The 21213-nt window shown below is 48.2% G+C and overlaps 9 protein-coding genes across 9 annotated transcripts; 3 read left to right on the forward strand and 6 right to left on the reverse strand.

The window, feature by feature from the left end:
- The first annotated feature begins 782 nt into the window (after positions 1-782).
- EV420DRAFT_1766048 (uncharacterized protein) lies at positions 783-2023 on the forward strand. The gene is made up of 4 exons (XM_060480860.1): positions 783-963; positions 1019-1066; positions 1121-1200; positions 1230-2023. The coding sequence occupies exons 1-4, from the start codon at positions 931-933 to the stop codon at positions 1909-1911; spliced, it is 843 nt and encodes a 280-aa protein (XP_060328311.1). The 5' UTR covers positions 783-930; the 3' UTR covers positions 1912-2023.
- Positions 2013-3596, forward strand: EV420DRAFT_1749774 (uncharacterized protein). Its single transcript, XM_060480299.1, has 3 exons — positions 2013-2336; positions 2397-2444; positions 2493-3596. Exons 1-3 carry the CDS (start codon positions 2304-2306, stop codon positions 3339-3341), a joined length of 930 nt encoding a protein of 309 aa, XP_060328312.1. The 5' UTR covers positions 2013-2303; the 3' UTR covers positions 3342-3596.
- Positions 3597-3712: 116 nt separating this feature from the next.
- EV420DRAFT_1766050 (argonaute-like protein) lies at positions 3713-7176 on the reverse strand (the record flags this gene model as incomplete). The annotated part of the gene is made up of 13 exons (XM_060480861.1): positions 3713-3877; positions 3924-4251; positions 4308-4391; positions 4439-4566; positions 4626-4733; positions 4785-4982; positions 5039-5176; positions 5229-5289; positions 5352-5943; positions 6000-6256; positions 6306-6536; positions 6588-7000; positions 7066-7176. The coding sequence occupies 13 exons, from the start codon at positions 7174-7176 to the stop codon at positions 3839-3841; spliced, it is 2688 nt and encodes an 895-aa protein (XP_060328313.1). The 3' UTR covers positions 3713-3838.
- Positions 7177-7821: 645 nt separating this feature from the next.
- Positions 7822-10417, reverse strand: EV420DRAFT_633621 (uncharacterized protein). Its single transcript, XM_060482879.1, has 7 exons — positions 9978-10417; positions 9760-9921; positions 9543-9698; positions 9406-9480; positions 9232-9346; positions 9152-9165; positions 7822-9098 (listed from the first exon to the last, which is right to left on the reverse strand). The coding sequence occupies exons 1-7, from the start codon at positions 10161-10163 to the stop codon at positions 8100-8102; spliced, it is 1707 nt and encodes a 568-aa protein (XP_060328314.1). The 5' UTR covers positions 10164-10417; the 3' UTR covers positions 7822-8099.
- A 381-nt stretch (positions 10418-10798) lies between these two features.
- Positions 10799-12993, reverse strand: EV420DRAFT_1557853 (origin recognition complex subunit 5 C-terminus-domain-containing protein). Its single transcript, XM_060473706.1, has 6 exons — positions 12499-12993; positions 12332-12449; positions 11565-12280; positions 11341-11517; positions 11087-11277; positions 10799-11028 (listed from the first exon to the last, which is right to left on the reverse strand). Exons 1-5 carry the CDS (start codon positions 12982-12984, stop codon positions 11116-11118), a joined length of 1659 nt encoding a protein of 552 aa, XP_060328315.1. The 5' UTR covers positions 12985-12993; the 3' UTR covers positions 10799-11028; positions 11087-11115.
- A 163-nt stretch (positions 12994-13156) lies between these two features.
- Positions 13157-14166, reverse strand: EV420DRAFT_1645509 (Alpha/Beta hydrolase protein; the record flags this gene model as incomplete). Its single annotated transcript, XM_060477789.1, has 3 exons — positions 13157-13754; positions 13803-13939; positions 13990-14166. 3 exons carry the CDS (start codon positions 14164-14166, stop codon positions 13157-13159), a joined length of 912 nt encoding a protein of 303 aa, XP_060328316.1.
- A 780-nt stretch (positions 14167-14946) lies between these two features.
- On the reverse strand, positions 14947-15975 carry EV420DRAFT_633795 (acyl-CoA N-acyltransferase). The gene is made up of 2 exons (XM_060482880.1): positions 15750-15975; positions 14947-15698 (listed from the first exon to the last, which is right to left on the reverse strand). Exons 1-2 carry the CDS (start codon positions 15822-15824, stop codon positions 15072-15074), a joined length of 702 nt encoding a protein of 233 aa, XP_060328317.1. The 5' UTR covers positions 15825-15975; the 3' UTR covers positions 14947-15071.
- Positions 15976-17160: 1185 nt separating this feature from the next.
- On the forward strand, positions 17161-18760 carry EV420DRAFT_633987 (uncharacterized protein). Its single transcript, XM_060482881.1, has 5 exons — positions 17161-17798; positions 17853-17874; positions 17939-18066; positions 18121-18331; positions 18393-18760. The coding sequence occupies exons 1-5, from the start codon at positions 17579-17581 to the stop codon at positions 18589-18591; spliced, it is 780 nt and encodes a 259-aa protein (XP_060328318.1). The 5' UTR covers positions 17161-17578; the 3' UTR covers positions 18592-18760.
- On the reverse strand, positions 18736-20867 carry EV420DRAFT_1311441 (cofactor-independent phosphoglycerate mutase). Its single transcript, XM_060468574.1, has 8 exons — positions 20810-20867; positions 20585-20758; positions 20382-20535; positions 19829-20332; positions 19438-19779; positions 19089-19388; positions 19014-19032; positions 18736-18957 (listed from the first exon to the last, which is right to left on the reverse strand). The coding sequence occupies exons 1-8, from the start codon at positions 20842-20844 to the stop codon at positions 18923-18925; spliced, it is 1563 nt and encodes a 520-aa protein (XP_060328319.1). The 5' UTR covers positions 20845-20867; the 3' UTR covers positions 18736-18922.
- Between the last annotated feature and the right edge of the window lie 346 nt (positions 20868-21213).

The raw sequence follows: 21213 nt of genomic DNA on the forward strand, positions 1-21213 counted from the left end.
CATTATTTCACAGGCTAGTTCTCTCTCTTTTTTCTACATCTACATTGTAAAATATTCACCCTTCCGTCATTTGCCTTCCCCGAGTTTTCCCCTTGCTGTCATCAGGAAAAACCTTGGGCATGCCAAGCGCATGCAATTACAATCACTAAAATTAATTGGAATTAATAAAATCGGCTACAAGGGAATACCTGCAACAGCCATGTTGGAATCCTGTTGGAATCGTAATAGATAGCGCATTCCAATTTCAATACCTTCACATTCCAATCGAAAGACATATGAGAGATGTCAGCCACGGTACCTATACCGAATACATTATGTCAGAATACTCCTCAGCGCATGAGTAATATGGTAGCGACTGAGGAGAGAGAAGGCCCCCTAATCGACAACGTGCACGATTCTGTACTAGATTTTTGAGATGGTATATGTGGTATGGTAGGTGGGTTAAAGGAAGATTGAGTTCGGACGGAGTACAGAATGCCACCCGTTGTATTCTAACGATGATGATAAGTACGAAGCATAGCCTGGCAAGCCGGTATATCCGGGGCGGCGGCTGACTCGGCTGCCAGTGACTTGATTGCCGGCCGATGTTTCTGTTCCCATCGGCTCGCCCGAAATTATCAGGATGTGAAGCATATGCATTATTAGATCACATCTAAACCATATCAGAGGTCCTATGGACTTTGCGAGGGAAGCAACGGCCTCGAAAGTGCTAAAGTTTGAGGCGGAGATTGCGGAATGCTCCCTATAGAAGTTAAATCGGTGCTTGAAAATGGATGCCCGCCCCGGGTCTCAGGCTACCGAGACATTGCAGCACTTCCTTCCCCAAGCCTAGCCCGCTCTTTTATGAATAAGGTCCTGGAAGTGAAGGACTGATTGGCTGTTTTTCTGACGCTATATTTAACCGCGATCCTGCTTTGATTCAAAGCAACCATGTCTGCATCTGGACTTAATCCTCGGTTCAAAGTGCGTTCATTGCTTCATGAAAGACTCATCAGGAACTTACGTGATGGTGCGTCAGAGTATTCAGGATGAGGACATTTTGGCTATAATGAGGCAGGCCTCACAGGTATCCTTTCGCAGCTATACGACACTACAATATTTGTTGACAAAGCTCATATAGGACCAGAATGAGATAACAGTCCTAGCTAATGCCTTAAACACCCTCCTCAACGACGTGGAAGCCTTCCGCTTAAACCTCATGTGCTTGATCACACAAACGTCCGTCGCAGCCGTTTTTCGACGCTTGGCTATTTCCAACATATTACTCCTATTCGAGACGTTGCTGTAGAATTCTCCGACACCATCTCCGCTATGTGGAAGGAGGTGTATCAATTTCTTAAGCAAGGATTGCAAATATTGCGCTCAGAGCCTTCGCATAAAGATATCGCAAACGCCGAGCATCATATACGCGCGGCTCAGGTGGATTATCTGAGAGCCTGTCAAATCATTGAAACCCGTTTTGAGGACCTTTTGTGGGACAGTGAGGAGCTTCTGATTGCAGAGCTCCGAGGCTGCTGTGGGTTCGAGATTCTACTTCACCTCACCAAGCGGTTTTGCACTTTATCTTCCTATCGACTTATCATCATGGAAGGACTTCCTCGGCGTTTTTCAATGCTCTGGGACGACGCAAGCGAGATTCTGGCTTGTATGAATCACTTGGGAGAGGTGATGAGCAGGATTCAGATTCGACTTCGAAGTCCCGAATGGCGAGCGTATTATACAGGTCGAGAGGATGTTATCAAACTATTCAGCCAGACTGTCAATTACACATCAAGCCGGCAGAATTTGATTCAAAGCTTCCACTGGTGTTTGTACGCGTACAACTCTCAGGAATTTCACATCGTGGACGAGTATGTGGGGCCGTGGGATCCCAATAAGTCCGTGTGGACCTGGTATTGTTGGTGGTGTTAGAATGACCATAGATCACAGTCTTAACAGACAATGTAGCACGCAGTGTACAAACCGCAATATTATTCGTATATAATTTCTTCGGTGAATTTACTAGTCATCACAACTTACCCAGACGAACAGTCCGTTTTCTACAACCATGTCGACTGGCGTTACGGTCAATTCATGACATAGCTTTGCGGTTAGACAGGATTCCCGATTCCTAGGACGAAGACCACATCAGGCAGAGTTGCCGAGTTTCTTTCAAAGCATCCTCTCAGTGACACTCTACTTCATTTCTTCCTAGTCCGGACACTATGCACCCCTTCCAACGTGTGCTTCTGTGAGACAGCATGAGACAAACGGGAGACATTCATCTTTGAAAAGGAGCGGCTTTCTGTCAGCCAACAACAACCATGTCTGTATCTGGACTCAATCCTCGATTCAAGGTGCGTTAAAGCATTGTTCCATGAAATACTCATTCGTGACTGACACTGGTGGTTCATCAGGGTATCCAGGACAAGGGTTTTTTGGACATAATGAAGCATGCCTCAAAGGTATCCTTTCGTTACATCTATGATACTGTATTAACGTAGCTCATATAGGACCAGAACGAGATAACAGTCCTAGCTAATGCAATATGCACCCTCCTCAATGACGTGGAATCGTTCCACTCAAACCTTATGTGCTTGATCACGCAAACGTCCCTCGCAGCCGCACTTCGACACACGGCCATCTCCAGCATTCTTACTCCTATCCGAGATACGGCTGTAGAATTCTATAGGGCCATCTCTGCAATGTGGACGGAGACGTATCTGTTTCTTAACCGAGGGTTGAATATCTCCGAGTCGCACTCAGAGTCGGAGTCTTCACATAAAGATATCGCAAGCGCCGAGCATCACATACGCGCCGCTCAGGTGGATTATATGAGAGCTTGTCAAATCATTGAAACCCGTTTTGAGGACCTCTTGTGGGACAGTGAGGAGCTCCTGATTGCAGAGCTCCGAGGCTGCTGTGGGTTCGAGATTCTGCTTCACCTCACCAAGCGGTTTTGCACGTTATCTCCCTATCGACTTATCATCATGGAAGGACTTCCTCGACGTTTTTCAATGCTCTGGGACGACGCATGTGAGATTCTGGCTTGTATGAATCACTTGGGAGAGGTGATGAGCAGGATTCAGATACGGTTTCGGAGTCCCGAATGGCGAGCATATTATTCAGGTCGAGAGGACGTTATCGAGCTGTTCTCTAAGACGCTCTCTTTCACGTTCAAATGGCGTGATCGAATTTGTAGTAGTCACGTCTCGCGCTTGTATAAGTTCAACTCTCAGGAACTTGCCATTATCGGCGAGTATGTCGGGCCGTGGGATCCTACTCAGTCTGTGTGGAACTGGTATCACTTCTGGTGGTATAATAACCGTCAGATGGCAGTCTTGATAGACAATCTACCCTAATGTATAAACCTATGATATCCTTCGAATGCCCGCGTTTTCAATTTTTTGGTTGGTCCCGTCCTTGTGGTTATCCCCAATTCCTTGGATAAAGACAAACCTTTGGCAGAGTACGAAGCTGTTGAGGATATTTAAAATCATCCCAGACTCAAGTAGATAACTTTCAAGTTCTGGCTCGTAAACTTAATGCTCGGTAGCAATGCTGGGCCTAGCACTGTCTTTGTAACGTCCATTTTCTTACTGAGCGTAGGTTGCGAGTCTCTCAAGATGACTACGGCGATGGGCGAAAAATGCATCAAGGGTTGTCGTAATTGGTCGGCCTCAGTACCTTCACGCTTGCCGCTCTTCTCTCAGTCAGAGTTTGTCCCGCCGAGTTACGATCCAAAGCCATTTCTTGGCTATATAGCATTATAACACGACATCACCAAAACAACTGCAAGACCGAAGAGAGCACAAAAGCACACACACCCAACGTCTCCCTTCCTTCTAAATATTTGACTCTAGATATAAAACATACTGTCCTTGATATTCTCATGGAGCTGAAAAGGAGTCAGCCGCGATACTACATAACAAACACACACTTACCCCGTTGCCCCAAGCCTTGCGAGCAGCATTAAACACTCTTGCCGCCTCCTCATCCCGACTGGGCGACCCAGAAACAGTCGACCCATCATCCTTCAAGAAATCATTCAAATAGCATCTCCCCCTTTCGCACGCCAGATCCGCATAGTACGCCGGCGGGATGAGACTAACGGCTTTCGTCGCACGTGCATATAGATAACTAGCGTCGTTCGTCCCCTTCTGGATATCATCCACATCAAGACTATTCTCGTCGTAGATGACAACATAATGTGTTGGCTTGGCCTTGCCTTTGATACCAGCGTGCGCTTGGAGATAGAAATCGTAGTCAAATCTGTACACAAGACTGTTTAAGAGTGATGCATGGGAAGAAAAAGACAGACAACTCACACTCCAGTAATGCCCTTGTCAATTACCGTCCCAGGTTTTGTGTCGCCGTTCTTATCTGCATCTGGACCATTTGTAGGGTAGGGTCTAAGAGCAATTGAGCTACGAGTCAAGGACAGACGAGCGCAGCCTACCTAGCATGGTGTCGCTTCCGGTATATCATGACAGATACAAGCGGTCTGTACGCCTTCCTGTCCTTGGTATTCAGTCTCTTCGCAACCTCCTTGATTTGTGAGACCTCGTCTCGAATGATAATATCATACTGGCCTTAAAACAGCAATGTCACCGAGACCGTCGCAATGAATTGCCCGTGTCACTTACCTCGGAGACACCATCCCGGAACACGAGAATCCTCTCCGGCAACGCCTTGTTCTTCTTCTCGTAAACTAATAGACGCTCAAGCATCATATGCTGTAGCTCCTCGACGACCTAAATGGAATCATAAGCAGCCGCGGAGAAACTAACAGAAATAGAACCAACCTCCTTCGAATGTTTATTTGCCTCAGGCCTCTGGATCCTCATGCTCGCCGGGAATTGGACAAAATCATCATCCACACTCGCCACGACCGCCGCGATCGACGGAGTGCCAAATCTTGTCCCCGGAGTAGGGTGGGTGACATCGATCCCGACCATCATCGCCTTCTTCTTGCGCAGCCACTTCATCGCTTGATCGTCCAACTGAACATACCCTATCAGTACGTCGCATTCAAACACTCTTTGAAAACAATAGATACCTTGTGATTGATCCCGCCAAGCTTCGTATTCACCTTCAACGCGATATTCGAGAGGTACTGGTCCTGTTTGTCTCCTCTCATGGCCTTCTCGAGCTGCATCGTAACCGTCTGTAATCCCAGCTCAGAGTCTCCGATCCGCTAGTACTATCTATCAGCAAGGGCCCTTCCCAGATACAAAAGAAATACCCACTTTGACACCAGGATAAATGAAATCATCCCTATGCATTAACAACACCAACACAAAACTCGGCCTGGAACCTGCAGTTTGCATCTCGTGTCGCAGATACGATCTAATATTATTCAATGACTTGACCCCCCCCCCGGGTCCTCGTGCACAGGAGCTAGCGCCGGTAGCTCCCTCAACAATCGCGGCATCCCTCCTGGAACATTCATCCCAGCCGATTGCAGCTTCCTCGAAAACGCTATGATCAGTGGCTGTATCTGATCCGGGGGCGGATATCTGTTCTGCGTTCGCTCGCGTATCGGGAGTACCCAGAATTCGTTGACAGTCGCACCGCGGTGAAACTTGACGTCAAGGATATTCCATGAAGCATTGTCTACCCTCGGTCTTCCAACGCGATACGACACCGATGGAGGGGGAAGCACGCGAGTCGGAATCCCAGGCATTTCCTGGTCGATGGAAATGCCAAATCCATCGACGGGCGACCTAGGAGGTGAAAGGGATAAGTTTTTGAACCCCTCCCCGACGATCAACTCCGCGTGAGCGCATGGTGGGTTACACGCGTATCGAATCATCTGTGCAACCTTTTGTTCGCCTAGCCGTCCTCGGTACGGATTCCCAGCTTCGATCGTACACAATTCCGCGGGTAGCCATGTTGGTTTCTTGATACTCCCGACATTGACCACTGGGAGGTCAGCTCCATGACGCAAAGTAATGTTATATTCTGTACGAGGGTATGTGAGTCTCTCATAAGTGGACTCTGAGGATGGTCGTACGCACTTCTCTTGAAGAATTCCTCGACTGACATGTTCTTTTTTCCAAATTCTTCGCAAGGAAAAGTAGTATTCCGAGCAGATTTGCGGCCAATCTCCCAGAGCTTGTACCGATGTTTATGACCAAGATGGTTAGTGACGACTTTGATGCTTCTGGCTAGCTCCTTGGGAAGTGTTGGCATTCCACCTGAAGAATTCCGGTTGAACGACACAAGAACATCTGCAAGATTACCTGGCTCGACGAACGGGGCCATACAGACATTGCTATGGGGTGCGTCAACTTTTGTTCGTGTTTCTTCTGTGTGGTACTCACATGTTAACCATCAGTTGCTGATAAGTCGACCGAACAGATATGAAAAACCCTCTCCACGCCTCAACGCCGGGTCCCAGGATTTTGCGCTCACCAGGTGGGGGTGGAAAGAAGTACTTGTTCTGTCCAATACGCACACCTGTGCGCATAGCATTCTGCTGCAGTACCAAATTTACGGCCGAAATAATGGGCAATGGATCGTAATCTCGATATTCCTTGTCAGCGTTGAGGTACCTAAGGAGAATACACATAAGCCCAGTGAAACAAAAATTACAAGAAACGCACTTGGAGAGTTCATCGAGGTTTAGCTCGCGCTTAAAGACGATGGAAATCAGGTATGTGATAGCACCAGTCGGGGGGCCATTCTGGCCCTCTTCAAAGAACGGTACTGCTACGTGCAAATTTGGCAGCTTCACAGCAGACACGAGGCGTGCACTTCTATCATGAGCAACAACGCCTAGGTGAGCACGAACCTGAGGGTTGGCCTCAAGCAACTGGAAAATACGGTCTTTGCGCTTGTTCAGAAAGGTCGTAGGCTCAATCTTGATCTCGTAGTCATACAGAGGGCCCTTGGGTAGTTCTAGTGGAAAGAAATTAGCACGCGAAATGGTAGGCTTGCCCAAGGTACCAAAGCCTGGACGTGTTGGACGCTCTGGCTTTGCTGGCACTTTTCGAAGGGAATCGACGAGCTTGTTTTGCTTTTCAGGCGTCAAGCATTCAGGAATCCGCGCCGAAACGTTTTCCTTATAGATGACGGAGCCACTGAATCCTCCTCGACCTGACCTCCAAAATCGTCTCCACCACTACGACCGCCGCGGCCTCTGTCATTGACGCCACGACCTCTATCAGAACGGCCTCTGAAAGGTCGACTCATGGTAACGTGGTCACTGGAGGAGCTGAAGAATCACGAACGCTGGGGCAAACCGTGAAAAAGACAATAAGTAGAAGACTATGTGATTACAGTAAGGAAAAGCAGGAAGATAAAACTGATACCGGCGGAGACGAAGACGTCGTTGTCAGTCCTGTCCACAATGGCGTCGTCGTCGTCGGTGAAAGTGAAAAAGGAACACGTCAGCATCTCGTTTAAATAAGTAAATTGAAACTCCGTTTTATTTTCTCACGGAGGTTGGTAACAGCCATGTGTCGCCTTCGAATTCTTTCGTAAAGACTATTTTCTGGCTCTGCTTATCTTATTCCATGCAACAATTCAAACAAAACCTTGGATATGTGAAGAAAGAAGTCATCGTTATCGTTGCGATAATGGTGAAACTCAACTCGTTCTTCTCATTGCGTTGTCAGGAACTGGCCGCCGCACCAAGGTTGGCAAAAAATGAAACGTACTATGTAGCACAGTATATTGGATGAAGTTACCGAGCACGACTTCGAAGTAACTGCATCAAAGTTTGAAGTTTATCTTAAAGGCAGACACTATTGACCTTGGCATCCTCAAGGTCGAGACGTTAATAACAACGCTGAAAGGCGTCACAGACGATGTTGAGTAAAACATTAGGACGTATTGACCCGTCAGGCCCCCAATATTACCTTTCTGAGGACTGCACCTCTAGAATTATAAGCATAAATTAATTCGACACACAACAGTAATAATAGTACCTAAAAATCCCTAAAAGAAATAAGCTACATGACAGAGCGAAGCGGCGGCATAAACAATATCAGTGTACAATATGTGGCTAACAACATGAGTAGTGTGTCTTCCTCGCAACAACACACAGAAATGGTACATTGTGGCAACGAGTATGTACATCAAAAAAGAGAGTAGCAACAGGTAGACCGTTGCAATCAGCCAGCCCAGCCTTTCAGTGAGCTAGTACCGGATGAATTAGGTGAACCGTATACGGAGTCCGTAGGTCCATATGACGCCTGACTCCATCCGTTCGTGTTGTACGATGAAATTTGCTCCGTAGGTGAACAAACGGACTCGGTGGATGAATGCCCCGATTGCGATGCCAAACGAGCATCAGAATTGGGTTGAGATGGCGACGCTGCTGACGAAAGAATCCCCGAACCATGGCCAGGGAATACACATTCATGATTGGACGATTGTGTTCCCAGTCCATGGTCGTAGAAGCTCGGGGGGTCAAACAAGACCCCAGAAGGTGATATCTCCGGTACGGCTCGATCGCGTAGGTACGGCGGTGGGGAATTGTCGGGAGAGCCAGGAGTGTGATTGAAGGGCAATGTTGGCAGCGGTGCGAACGCGGGAGTGCTGCCGGGGAGGTGAGAAGAAGGCGGAGATGTGCCCGAGAATGGTGCCCATGGGGTGTTACTAACGTTAGACGGAGGGGATGCATCGAATGGAGATGAGATATATGAATCCAGGTTCGTGGGCGCTGCGGATGACGAGCCAACTGACGGGAGATTAGACGGAATCGGTGACGCCATGGGCATAGGCGACCAGTGCGGTGCCGGTTGATGGTACCCATGCATACGGCCTCCTGCAGAACTTGTGTGTCGAACACGAGCGCTACGGTCAATCACAGAGTGGGAGACAACGCGTCCTCCAGGAGCTCTTGTCATGTCCATGTCGACGGGGACTGACCTGGCAAGTAATGTTGACCTTCGACTCGTCTCGGTGACTCGCTCATCCCGAAAAAACGGCTTTCGAACAGGTTTGGTGCCGTAAACCTTTTTCTTCGTCAATCCATGCACCTGCTGCAACTGAGCAACCAGACTCGGGGCCTCAGCTGATGGCTCGGGTGGGAGATGAGGAGGGGAGCAGCTATCCGGATGGTCATCAGGGAATGAAGAGTCGAGTGCGTGATAAGACGTTGAAGGGGGCTGCACTTCAGGTAAGAGAGAACACGAGAGGGAAGCTGGCGGTTTTTACGTACATTTTTGAAGGATTCTGGAAGACATCGACCAAAAATGTTGTCTAGTCAGCTCTAGGAATGGAATGACAATTGTCACCGACCTTGGGCAAAGAGACTTGGTGTAATGACCTGGGGTTTACTAGAGAAGCGGACGAGGAAACGGTCCGATTCTGCAGGAAGCCACAAGGGCTCCTCGACGTTTCTTTGCAGCATTGTCTGTTGGTGGAAACGATCCACGGTTAAATGCATTCCAGATGCGATAATGAAACCCTGACCGTTTCATCAAACAGCATGTTCAGTCTACGCATGTCTTGGGTTGCGTTTAATATCATGTGCCATTGGATGTTGGTCTAGATAGATGGATGATGGTGTAAACGTCGACGGGCTTGATCATCGAGGATAAAAAAAGTACCTCCGTGAGCCTCTGCGCGAGGCCGAACCACGAATTGTAAAATGGGACAGTTGACGTGTGCTGCTTGGCATTTGTGCCTTCCACCGGTGAAGAAGCAGCGATGACGAGGATATTACGAACAGTCGACGGCCCTTGTATACTTGCCGAACACAGAAACTATATGTATGACAGTTTTCACATCTGCCGTAAACGGGTAGCAGCGATACAGTATACTTACCTCAATTGCGCGCCAGATATCTGAACTTGAGAGAACATTTAAAGGACTATAATTGAATTGTAGGTCCTCTAGACAAGTGTCTAGACTATCGCATTGCCGGGCAACTCCAGGTCCCGTGAACTGGTCACCGGGAACTAGTGTTTCCAGAACGTAGGATATATGCTAGTCAGGATATGATCAGAACTGAGGCAGACACAAGATGAAACATCAAAACATACCGGAACTCCCGGATACCTGGCTTCGAGCTTGCTGAGGGCAGAGCGAAGATAATGATCCCGGAGATCTGGCCACAACCGTTCTAAAGCCCGGGAATTCTCAATGAGAACAAGAGTTATCACTGAACGTGGTTCTACTGATTTCTGTAGTGCCGAGGTAGATACAGCGTGGTTGAACGAGAAAGACATTGACACAAAAGCGTTCTACGCCGAGGACCGAAAGAAACGTTGAAGTAAATCGTGTAGCTTGGATCGCACAGCGAAGGAAATCGTAGAACGTCCGAGGAAAGTGTACGAGTCAGCCCTTAATAATTAGACATGGAATCGTGGATCCTAATAGGACTTTTCGGCGGACTTTCTAATTATGACAACCGCTGAGCAGCACGAGACTCGGGTGAAAATGGTTGGAATGATTCAAGGGATACAACGTTATGGTGTAGTTGTATCCGGGTCACTCGGCCAAGGAGTCGATGTGGTTGGGAAACAAACCGGGACGCCGCTTTCTTGGTATATTTATGTAACCCGTTTCTGCTGATCAGCGAAACGTACACGGAGGACTCGTGTGTAACGCACCAAAAAGGTCGGTTTACTTGAAACACCGGTCAGCGAGTGCAATGAAAGGGCGGAAACTCCACAATCGAGAATCGATCCCCCAGACCGACGACAAGTGTCAGAATCTAGCGTAAAATGTTTTTCTTTACTTAAAGTTTTCGAAGGAACATCTCACGAGGCCGGGGATAGCAACGCTCTGCCACGAAGATGGCCCTAGATGATCCACGTGCCTGCCATAAAGACCGTGGCGGACTTAAAAATTGGAACGTATTGTCGAAATAGGCTGCAGCACCGGCGATCGATTCTATTCTCGAGAAGCACTACGGCACGGCTACCCTGGCAGTCCACGAGAACAGAACTTACAGTTTCAACTTCTCTGGGTGGTAGCACGACCTTATCGATGTCTTTGCCTCACTTCTTAAGAGTTTAGGCAATGAGGACAGTAGATATCGCTACAAAGACATCAGATGATTCTGATAAAACCGTGGAATAAAATACAAATCTGACAAAAGGCACACTGAAATGAGAAGCGACATCTTTGAATAGGGTACGGATCTCACCGAAGACAGATGGTTGCGTCCTAGATGGATCACAAAGGATCCCATAGCAGGTCCTGCAGCGGTACGTCCAACTCTTTAGCTAATCCTAACACTACATCGTATGAAACCCCGGATTTGAACATCGGGGGTCCATCCAACTTTTCGGCCGGCGAAGTTCGATGGAGCAACTTTGACGATGTCAGATCCACGATCTACGGACACAATTGGCGTCAGAATCGGCAAGCACATTCATCAGGACGACCCTCGAAACTCACAGTAGCGCATACACCGACCCTGCTAACTTCCATATCAGTGTACTCTCCAGGAATCGAGAAGTCAATCTTGAAAGGTCTGAAATCGTCGTCGTTGTCGTTCTCTTCGAGCAACGCGCCCAAGATGGCTAACATGCGGTCAAGGGTGAACGCTGCTGGCCCAAGGAAATGCTGAGGAATCTGCAAGACAATCAGTTACATCTAAGCAAAGGGCGAGAAATGGTAACCTTGATAGGGCCGCTTTTGGTCTTCGCAGAAGGTGCCTTGGTGATCCGTCGACGTTTGCGTTTCTTCTCGTCCAGACCCCTGCCAAACATCCTCAGGTCTGACTTAGCCGGATTCATCGAGGCCAGGAACGAGGAGATGAGAATAAACTTGGCCATTCTCGTCAAATTCCGATATGGTTCTGCAAGCTTCTCTTTAACGGCAGCATCGACTCGTGGTTCAGTCGGGTGATCTGCTCGATGAATGGGAAATATGGTCCCCAGTGCCTCAGGAGAAGGCTTATTAGCACCTGCCCAGTCTTGCGCATTGCTAGAACGGGGATATAGCTGTTCCAGCGCAGCAGTGATACTGGGTTTAAAGTAACGATTTAGACGCATGCGGACTTCTTCCGAAGGTGTGACAAAACCGTGGACATCGTCGACAAGCATCGCATCGTCGGTAAATAAGTGCTCATTATCATCCCGTTCGGTGAGGTTGCTATTGCCTTTTCCCTGTTCGATTGCATGATTGTCCAGTATGGGTTGGATGAAACCCGGCCACCGCGCAGCGGCGGCATATGCAAGTTCATCAGGATCGTTGGTGAACGGGAAACATGTGTCGCATAGGATTGATGCGAAAGACGTGTACATGCCTTCAAGGGCTGGGTGATAGGGATTGAGAGGCAGGTTTGGTTGAGTCTGACAAGACTGAAACATGGAGCAAAGGTATGCAACACAAGCTAGGTAAGGTTTACATCAGGTGTACTCATTGAAATGAGAGATAAGATCACCTTCTTTGGTAGGAATAGCGATGTCCACAAAGTAGGGATCCGGAGAAGCTCCAAAAGAAGGCCGCATATCGTCCCACCGTCTGGAAGAGATGAAGATAATTGCCAGATCAATACGTGCCTGAAGAAATTAGCCGCCTGTATCCTCCTGAAAATGGACATTACCTTACCATTTCTGCAAGACGCGTCAAAGGAACAACGAGGTCCGGTAATCGATCCTTGAGACGTTCCGCACGCTCAACCACGATTACAAATCGCGTCACTTGAGATAGATTGCTATTGCTATGGTGCAAGAACGAATAGAGCGTCTTTAGGCCGCGCAAAAACGCGTCTAACGATTCATTATAATGCCCGGTATCGTTGGGTCCTGACCAGTTGGTGCACCCCTCTTCCCAAGAAGGCATCCATCGTGCGAGTCCATTTAGAATCGCGTCGAACAATAATCTGGCAGAAAAACATGTTACGGCGTTGACATGAACATGGTGCATAGATGTGGTGGTGCTGGTAGGGAGTGAGAGCGCGCCAAGAAGAGCTTGAGCAGTAGAACGGGGTGAAATTGGGTCATTAATGAAAATAAACGGAGGGGGTGAAGCCTGCAGGAGGAACGATGCTTCACGGAGGCGGTGATGGTGGTACGAAAGAGGATTCGAGGCCATTAGGAAATAATATATCCAAATAAAATCAAGTCCTGAAGTCCGGGCCGCGGAATGTAACATGCGAGTACAGACAAGAATACATAGACAATACACAAGAAACAATACAGATCTACAGGCGGTATTTAAATAAATCCTATACGAAAAGTCCTGAAAAGTTCCGATGAATGAGTAATTAGGAATCCAGAACCCCTTTCACCCAGTCGGCGATTAAGCCTCGCATCGCTTCCGAATGTGATAACCAGGGCATATGGTCAGCTCCTTCAATATCGACTACCTTGAGATTCTTCCAAGAGCCCAAGGCACTAGCAGCCGACCTCCCATTCACTATCAAGTCGTCTGTACAGGCTATCGCTAGCAGCGGTAAAAACCCGTTCTCCCCAGCTCTGAAGAATTCGGTTGCATCTTGCTCACGGGTGAATACAAATTTGGTTACAGCTCGCGGCTGAGTGACAAAATTTCCCAAACAGAGTGATTTGAGTTCGAATGAAGCGTGTTTGGAGCACCCGTTGACGAATCTCCGAGATGCATCTTGGAATTTTTCCACATCATTTGTCTGATTTAGGGAGGGCAGGCAACCGAGTGCGAACTGTGTTCCGGCCTGGCCGATTCCAGGACCCATGAAGGGCACTCCTGTGAGATGAATAGCTCCAGAGAGGTATTTTTCCTTTCCGGGGTGAAGCGCAAGGATGTCTACGATGTGTGTGGCTAGATTCGTATTAGTTTCAAGCGGCTTCGCGACGAGAACCGAAGCACACAGACCTCCTAGGCTCCTGTGGTGGGGTGAGGGACTGTTAGAACTGGATATCGTATGGACGTACCATCCCAATACAAAAGGTCTTCTTAAATTGAAGCCTTCTACAACGGCATCGAAATCTTCCGCAAGACGCTGAGATTCCCACGCAGATGGAGAAGTGGGCATTCCGCTTCGACCATGACCGCGAGTATCATATCTCACCTGTCCGCAAATAGTCAGTACAGCAGAAAGAAAACGGACAGAATTCTAACCAGATAGAATAGGTCGGTCCATTTGGTATCACAAAATATGTCATTCCATACGACAGAGCTAAGCGAAACTCCGTGTATGAATACAATTGCAGGTTTGGTGGAATCTCCTGATGCGTCCGCATAAATCTTGGTACCGTCGGCAGATGTGAGCATGAGTGATTGAGTGATGTGGGACATGCTGTGGTGAGAGGATGATGGGAGGAGTAGGGAGGTGCAAAACTCGACCATCCGGTATCTTTAAATGCTGGGAGAGCGCCATGAAGATAAGTCCATTAGTCCAGATGACGGCTGCTGCGAATCTATAGGGTAAATTCAGGTTTAATTGATGCATGTATATCCGGCTGCTACAAAAAGGTGGTATGAGCCAATCGTCCTTGGACAACTCATTTTAGTGGTACCGGCCTATATAAACAAGACAGGCAACTCGATCAGATGCAGTCATGCACTGTAAGGATACAGTGCGGGCATTATATTGTGATCCATGGAAGCCGACACGGAAATAATAGCACATAATATACCGACATCAGAAATATCCAGGATATTTCAGGAAAATGCCTATCAATTGAAGCAGGGATATCTGGATTTCGGGGGGGAAAGGCCGGGTTTCTGACGTTGCTGTACCCGCGAGCGCTGTTAGATGGCCGAAGCATGAACAAGGGGACCGAAATCGTCAGACTAGAATGGCCGCGCAGCGAAACCTCGTGGGGAATACTAGGGTCGGAATGGACTTGACCATTCAACGTGTCGAAGCTGCGAGTCCGTGAATTTCGCCAAATCGCCCACTGGCATTCAGTGGCACGTGCTCGTGGTGCGGAACTTGCCGGGCTGTGCATGAATAGAAGGAAGTTGTACTGGGGTTGTCTTGGAACCTAGCTTGAACGCCTGAGCGCCTTAGGGAACTCAGGAAGTACAAATAACTTGCGAGCGGCGCTGGATACCAAGTAATTTATGTCTTCAGATTCTCATCTCAGTAGCATCCAATTGGTCCGAATAAGACATTTTGATACTGCATTGGTACTAGTAGGTGTTTATTATGCATTTCTCCAAGCTACTAGAGATTTTTTTTAGATAGGAACAGCGATTTATTTTGTTCGCGCCATTGTCGCCTCAACATGTGCTCGCACCCCACCTTCCCAATCATCCCAACAAATACTCAAAATGGCAGTATCTCGTCCCAACGGAAATAGCTCCTCCTCAGGATCCCCTTTTCTCACGCGGGTTCCGTTCGCACCACGGGATTTGGATGTAGGCCATGCTTTATGCCACCTTAGTATCCCCTCTTGCTGAAACCCCATCCTTTTTGCCGTCCTGACACTGGCAATGTTGGCTGCGCTGGCTTGCCAAACTACTCGACGCAGGCCAAGACCACCGTCCTCTGGCATATCTAATGCGTATTTCATGAGGATTCCGACGGCGTTGGACGTTACATGCGTCTTCTGGAGCGCCGGAGCGATAATCACGAAACCGATTTCCGTGACTAGATCTTCGGTTGACGAGTTCAGATAACCGATGACTCCTGCATACGCCGACTCCACAGGCTTAGTTCTGTCGTACACCGCGAACATGGTCATTCCGGTGTTGTCTTTCATCCTCTTGTTCCAGAACGAAGTGATGAATTCTTCTTCCCTCTTGAACGGACCAAAGGGAACGAAATCATAGAGGCTTTCATCAGAGCATGCTGTGACCAGTAGTCTCGTATGAACAGCGAGCTTGGCGACAAAATCAATAACCACATCTCTGCCAGTTCTTTGAAAACTTACGTCAAAGGGTACTAGCTTGACGCGCTCGCTCTGCAACACCGGTGGAATGGGGAAGCAGAAGTTCGCTGGAGCCATTTGTGAAGATGAAGGGTTGGTCTAGAAGCGGAAGGGAAGTTGACAGCTTATCGTTATGACTCGAGCCATTCGCTACCCACGTGTCTTCCGAATGAGTCATTTTGGTGCAACAAGTATGCTGCGCTCGAGGAGTTTAGCCTGTCGGGGCGGCTCGATCTCATAATATGCCGTTCACTTGTTCAATACCCTGGGATATCACGTCCTTATCGAATCCATGGACTAGGGAAAATCTTCCGTGAATTGCGATACTCCGCGACCTCTTGGTCCCCGGATTTTCCCCCAGCTATGGAGACTTTTCAATAATCATAACGTGAACGTCATGGTGATCGGTATGAAGAATATCTTGTTTGTCCTTTTTTGATATTGCATCGAGTTTGCGAATAACCACTGGTCTTCTAGGTCACAATAAGTTCGGGATTTTTGCTGTGTATTTCGCACAAAAGGTTTTGACGCCGCAACTTGGTCCCGAAGAAAGTGTTTTATGGCGGTGAAATTCCCATGCGCGAGCTTCTTCTACTACTGGGACCGTAACTTTTCAGATCCAATTCAATCTACTTGCAGGAGCGAACAGCGACAAAGCTTAGCTTCGTCGGGCGATGCTACCATCTTGTCTTTAACTCGAACTTCGAAGAACCGTGGAATTATCGACTTTTCCTGCTTCCTCTGCATTCTAACTTTGTTCCATCATGTGCGTTGGATTCCTACTCAATTGAATATAACAATTTCATTAACCCAAATGAATTTGCATTGATCACAGGTAAAATTCGCGTCCCAGCACAGCTACATATTACAGGAGCTTCACTTAGGTCTTCGCTTGGTGGAGCCTCTGGTTCTCCCGCTGATTCTTCTCTCTAACACTTCGTGATCCTGTCTTCCGTTCCTGAGATGTTAATCGGTGCCGGCGGGGATTTGAATTTGCATCGCCTCACTTTTAAGTTGGGTTCGGGACTGTTGGGGATGCTGCGGAAAATCCTGGAAGATCATTGCCATTTTAAATTGTGAGCAAAGTTCGCATCTTCATAAATTATATATATGCTGTGTACTTTTTTACGCCTAGGGACTACAGCAGCTCTAGCAACGACGCGTCAAACGTATCAGGGGCCACTTTGAAACTGATAGGGGCGTTTTCTCTCGTTCATCGTGGACCGATCAAGAATGTTTGCTTCTCTCCTAGTACCGTCTCGATACTCAAAGCTACCATCGCCTGTCAGTCTAACCTGACGCTGTGTGAGGTGCTGCATTCAAAGATAAGTAGTTGCGATGGCTGTGAACTTGTCATGCGATATGAAAAACAACGTAATAGATCGCTATCACTGTCACCAGGATGCCACCTTCCCAATTATTTTGCCACCTTTTGCAGGCGGCAGCGTGTCGTCAAACGATTCTTGTCATTTGGAATTTGGGAACCTGATACACGCTGGAAATAATTCTAAACAATAATGATCTTCGACGTGAAATTCACCCACTCGTCTACACTTCACTTAAGAGAAGAGGTTCATTCATCTTTTTTTTTTACCTCAGTCATCTGCCTCAGGTAGCGGAAAGGCGCTTTTTTCTCGTACGCTATGCTATCCAGGACCGAAGTCAAATTGGCACTCTCATCACCAAAATGCGTACCTTTCTCAAGTGTATCACGGGCACGGTAGTAGACGCCAAGCACAGATTTTTATCCAGGGGCCTGTCCGCCAAACTTCCATGCTATATAACGGACGGTGGCCCACATCCGTCCGCATTCCCTCTTCCTTTACGAAAACATGTTCAACACCCTCCAGGCTGCAGTTGTTCTTGGTTTCACTGTCCTTCCAGCCTTGGCTTCTGGTCCTCTCCCGAGAAAAATAGTCGCTCGGGAGATAGTAGCAAGAGATGATGGCACCATTCCGGCTCTCCTACGTTCTCCTTTCCCCAGGTCAACAGATGGCCTCGTAGTCCGTCAAGCCGGTACCTGTGACACTGGATACCTCCCTTGCAGTGATGGTGCGTCTCCCGTTTTTCTTCATCTGTACCGTTTCTTAATACAACTTTCTTCAGGAAGCGGCTGTTGCCCAATCGGGTAGGCAAAACCCATCTTCGTACAACCCGAGTCACTTGTTCTAATGAGAGCGTTATTTTTTCAGCGAATACTGTGGCACATGGGGAGGCCTGCTCGGGTGTTGTCCTAACGGCCAGACCTGTGTGGCCAACGACAACCAGGAGTGTGACTACGTGGGATACACGCTCTGCTCTGGCGAAGACTTCTGCTGTCGTAAGTCTTCTTTCTAAGTTCTGCTTTAAAAATGGGATTTGACATGCGTCATAGCTACTGGCGATCTATGCTACCGTGATAGCACTGGATCCCCTGCTTGCAGCGATTTATCAAGCGGAGGTGGCACCTCGAGCTTGATCTCAAGCGCCTTTGGGACTGGCTTCGCTTCTGGTACGACTAAAGCGGCGGTTTCCAGTGCCATACTCTCGCACAGCAGCAGCGGTTTAGGATTCACGACGAACGTCCAGGCCGGCACCACATCTAGGTATGTTACTCTCGCCGTTGAGGTCGCTACATAATAATAAGTGATATTGTAATCCCGCCAGCACTACTCGCAGCGCCATTGCAACTGCCACTGGGGTCAACGACGCATCCTTGACTCCCAGCAGCAGTTCTGCGGCGAGTAGCCAGACCACTGGTCTTAGCGGTCTCGGTGGTGGTAATGGTGCAGGAACAACTGGCGTGTCGTTCAACATCTTCGCATTGGCCATCTGTTCTACTCTTGGTTTCATCATCTTCAACTAGGTGTAGGATGGCAACTTACACTTATCACTTATATCACCCTCTCCTCAATGTCCAAAAAGTACTACTCTCGTTTCAATTGAACGACATGCGCCATTCGTTACAGAATTATGATGGTTGGCTATAAACGCCATCTCATTCGAGGGTATTGACAAATGTAAAATCTGTATTTCGTCCTCGTTAGTGTATCTTCAATGTACATATCGGTATCTCTCTAATATATCTGCTTGTACAATTATTTTTTCATCACTACTGGATAAATAAATGTTATTATGGGTTACTTGTAAAGAGCAACAACTAGACTTACATCCTCCCATTTTATTCCATCATCCCATCAAGCCTTAGCCAAAAGCGAGCGACCTGTCATTTCTAAAATTCAAAGTTGCGTCAGTTCCGCGGCCTGACAACAAAAGAGTATAGCTCACCCTCAGGCTTCTCAAGACCCTGATATCGTACAGCCCTATCAGTATAACATCAAGGACAGAAGGAAGAATACGCACAAGAAGGTCCAAGACAGTCGGAGCGACATCACACAGTGCACCCTCTTCTTCACCCTCTTTGTCTTCTGTAAATTTATACTTCTCCGGGTCTCCAGTCATAATGAACGGTACAGGGTTCGTCGTATGCGCGGTGTGAGGAGCACCTGTTTCGAGGTTCTTCATCTGCTCCGCGTTTCCATGGTCCGCGGTAATGAGGAGAATATATCCAGCTTCCTGGCATGCCTTGTACACGATACCCACGGCTTCGTCGGTGTGCCCGATAGCTTCGACGGCGGCATCATACACACCGGTATGGCCCACCTGTCGTCCTTCAGTTGTTTACTCGACAGATAACAAAGGCGCAACTTACCATATCAGGAGGCGCAAAGTTGCACATCACGAACTCGTGTTCACCCTTCTTGAGAACTTCCGCGACTTTTTCGGCCACGCCATGTACGCTCATCTTGGGAAGCTTATCGTACGTGGCTACTTTGGGTGAGGGAATCATATGCCGTTCTTCATTTTCGAATTGCTTCTCGACACCGCCATTGAAGAAGAATGTGACGTGAGCGTATTTTTCCGTCTCTGCAATGTGCGCTTGCTTGATGCCATGCTTCGATAGCCACTCCGCTAGGACATTGGCCATGCCTTGAGGTGGGAAAGCCACATGGAAAGGGAATTCGATGTTGTATCTGGACATGGTCGTGATAGACTATGTAATGACTAAGAAATGTGCAGCATATAGGAGGAAGAGTACGCACCAAATCCTTCGGAACAGTCACTTCCATCGGCTTGTCAGGTAATCCAAACACAGACGAAATTTCTCGCATCCTATCAGACCGGTAGTTGAAGAAGAATAAGGAATCGCCGTCCTTGATCCTGCCAGCGTCTCCGTTCACGATGATGGGCTTCAAGAACTCATCCGTCACGTCCTTCTCATAGTTTGCTTTGATATTGTCTACGCCCGACACGGTAGCCGTCTCGCCTGCGCCGCCGACCAAGCCATCAATGGCGATCTTGATTCGGTCCCACCGCTTGTCCCTGTCCATGGCATAGTATCTGCCTATAATGGTAGCGAGTTCTCCATACTCCTCTTTCTTCATGAAGTCGAGCAACTGTTGGCAGTACTCCGCCGCGGAACGGGGAGCCGTGTCACGACCATCTCCGAAGAAATGGACATAAGTGTGGGGCACGCCGACCTCCTTTGCCGTCTCTAAGAGAGCAAAGAGATGATTGATGTGTGAATGAACGCCTCCGTCGGAGATCTATGTCGCCTGTTAGCCTAATCATAGGAAGCAGAACGACGCGACGCACCAGACCAAGCAGGTGCAATCTGCCCGTGCCCTCCTTTGCCTTGTTGAAGCTCTCAAGGATGACCTTGTTCTTATGGAATTCCCGTTTCTTGATCGCAACATCGATTCGCACGATATCCTGCCATACGATGCGGCCAGCTCCGATATTCAAGTGCCTATATGCATTTCAACGGGCGATCTTGCTGAGAACGGCGGAGTACCTACCCGACTTCGGAGTTGCCCATGAGGCCTTCGCTCAGCCCGACAGCGATACCATGAGCAGCAAGCTTCCTCTGGCTATGTTCCTTGCCGATGGTATCCATATTCGTCGTCGTACCGGCCTCGATGGCATTGCCTTCGAGTCCTGGAACCGTCGCGATGCCCCACCCGTCGTGGACACTACGGAAGATGGCGTCAGAGCACATACAGAGAGTAAAGGATACCACATACATTAAGCATACTTTGTTTTTTACGTCTGCTGGCATGATGATGGTGGGTGTAGCAAGGCAACCCGCGTAGCTATTTATTTGCTTCCCTATGAAAGTCGGGCCGGTGCACCGATTGGGCTCGGAAAACCTAGGCTAGACTCGAACAAGCCTGACGACCTAAGGTCGCGTAGTTCCTATTGAGGTGATTTTAATGCCAGGTTGGCTGGTATCGGGCCTAGCCCTAGGCTGACCCAGAGATACACGTATCGCTAATTTACGAAGACTACGGATAAGAAATCAATCTATTAAAAATAACAAGCAAAGTTATTACTTTTTCCACGAGTTTTTCGGATGAAAGGAAATAAATCGACGTCGCTTGCCCTCGCAGAGATGGATAAATATCCAATGCATTAATGCTACAGAACA

Source organism: Desarmillaria tabescens (genome assembly GCF_030435595.1).
Source record: "Desarmillaria tabescens strain CCBAS 213 chromosome Unknown EV420scaffold_29, whole genome shotgun sequence".
Taxonomy (NCBI): domain Eukaryota; kingdom Fungi; phylum Basidiomycota; class Agaricomycetes; order Agaricales; family Physalacriaceae; genus Desarmillaria; species Desarmillaria tabescens.

What these genes read in the sequence shown, in the direction of transcription:
- EV420DRAFT_1766048 (XM_060480860.1), top strand. Translation starts at nt 931, where the DNA reads ATGTCTGCATCTGGACTTAATCCTCGGTTCAAA. An exon ending in GACTTAATCCTCGGTTCAAA is followed by an intron (nt 964 to 1,018) that starts GTGCGTTCATTG and finishes ATGGTGCGTCAG; the next exon opens with AGTATTCAGGATGAGGACAT. An exon ending in GCCTTCCGCTTAAACCTCAT is followed by an intron (nt 1,201 to 1,229) that starts GTGCTTGATCAC and finishes CGTCCGTCGCAG; the next exon opens with CCGTTTTTCGACGCTTGGCT.
- EV420DRAFT_1749774 (XM_060480299.1), top strand. Translation starts at nt 2,304, where the DNA reads ATGTCTGTATCTGGACTCAATCCTCGATTCAAG. An exon ending in GACTCAATCCTCGATTCAAG is followed by an intron (nt 2,337 to 2,396) that starts GTGCGTTAAAGC and finishes GTGGTTCATCAG; the next exon opens with GGTATCCAGGACAAGGGTTT. An exon ending in TAATGAAGCATGCCTCAAAG is followed by an intron (nt 2,445 to 2,492) that starts GTATCCTTTCGT and finishes TAGCTCATATAG; the next exon opens with GACCAGAACGAGATAACAGT.
- EV420DRAFT_633621 (XM_060482879.1), bottom strand. Translation starts at nt 10,163, where the DNA reads ATGTCTTTCTCGTTCAACCACGCTGTATCTACCTCGGCACTACAGAAA. An exon ending in CCAGGTATCCGGGAGTTCCG is followed by an intron (nt 9,922 to 9,977) that starts GTATGTTTTGAT and finishes TATCCTGACTAG; the next exon opens with CATATATCCTACGTTCTGGA. An exon ending in TCGCGCAGAGGCTCACGGAG is followed by an intron (nt 9,481 to 9,542) that starts GTACTTTTTTTA and finishes CCATCTATCTAG; the next exon opens with ACCAACATCCAATGGCACAT.
- EV420DRAFT_1557853 (XM_060473706.1), bottom strand. Translation starts at nt 12,984, where the DNA reads ATGGCCTCGAATCCTCTTTCGTACCACCATCACCGCCTCCGTGAAGCA. An exon ending in CGCTATTCCTACCAAAGAAG is followed by an intron (nt 12,281 to 12,331) that starts GTGATCTTATCT and finishes AACCTTACCTAG; the next exon opens with CTTGTGTTGCATACCTTTGC. An exon ending in GGGTCGGTGTATGCGCTACT is followed by an intron (nt 11,278 to 11,340) that starts GTGAGTTTCGAG and finishes TTGTGTCCGTAG; the next exon opens with ATCGTGGATCTGACATCGTC.
- EV420DRAFT_633795 (XM_060482880.1), bottom strand. Translation starts at nt 15,824, where the DNA reads ATGGCTCCAGCGAACTTCTGCTTCCCCATTCCACCGGTGTTGCAGAGC. An exon ending in TCAAGCTAGTACCCTTTGAC is followed by an intron (nt 15,699 to 15,749) that starts GTAAGTTTTCAA and finishes TTTGTCGCCAAG; the next exon opens with CTCGCTGTTCATACGAGACT.
- EV420DRAFT_633987 (XM_060482881.1), top strand. Translation starts at nt 17,579, where the DNA reads ATGTTCAACACCCTCCAGGCTGCAGTTGTTCTTGGTTTCACTGTCCTT. An exon ending in ATACCTCCCTTGCAGTGATG is followed by an intron (nt 17,799 to 17,852) that starts GTGCGTCTCCCG and finishes AACTTTCTTCAG; the next exon opens with GAAGCGGCTGTTGCCCAATC. An exon ending in AGCGGCTGTTGCCCAATCGG is followed by an intron (nt 17,875 to 17,938) that starts GTAGGCAAAACC and finishes TTATTTTTTCAG; the next exon opens with CGAATACTGTGGCACATGGG.
- EV420DRAFT_1311441 (XM_060468574.1), bottom strand. Translation starts at nt 20,844, where the DNA reads ATGCCAGCAGACGTAAAAAACAAAGTATGCTTAAT. An exon ending in ATGGGCAACTCCGAAGTCGG is followed by an intron (nt 20,536 to 20,584) that starts GTAGGTACTCCG and finishes AAATGCATATAG; the next exon opens with GCACTTGAATATCGGAGCTG. An exon ending in TGACTGTTCCGAAGGATTTG is followed by an intron (nt 19,780 to 19,828) that starts GTGCGTACTCTT and finishes GTCATTACATAG; the next exon opens with TCTATCACGACCATGTCCAG.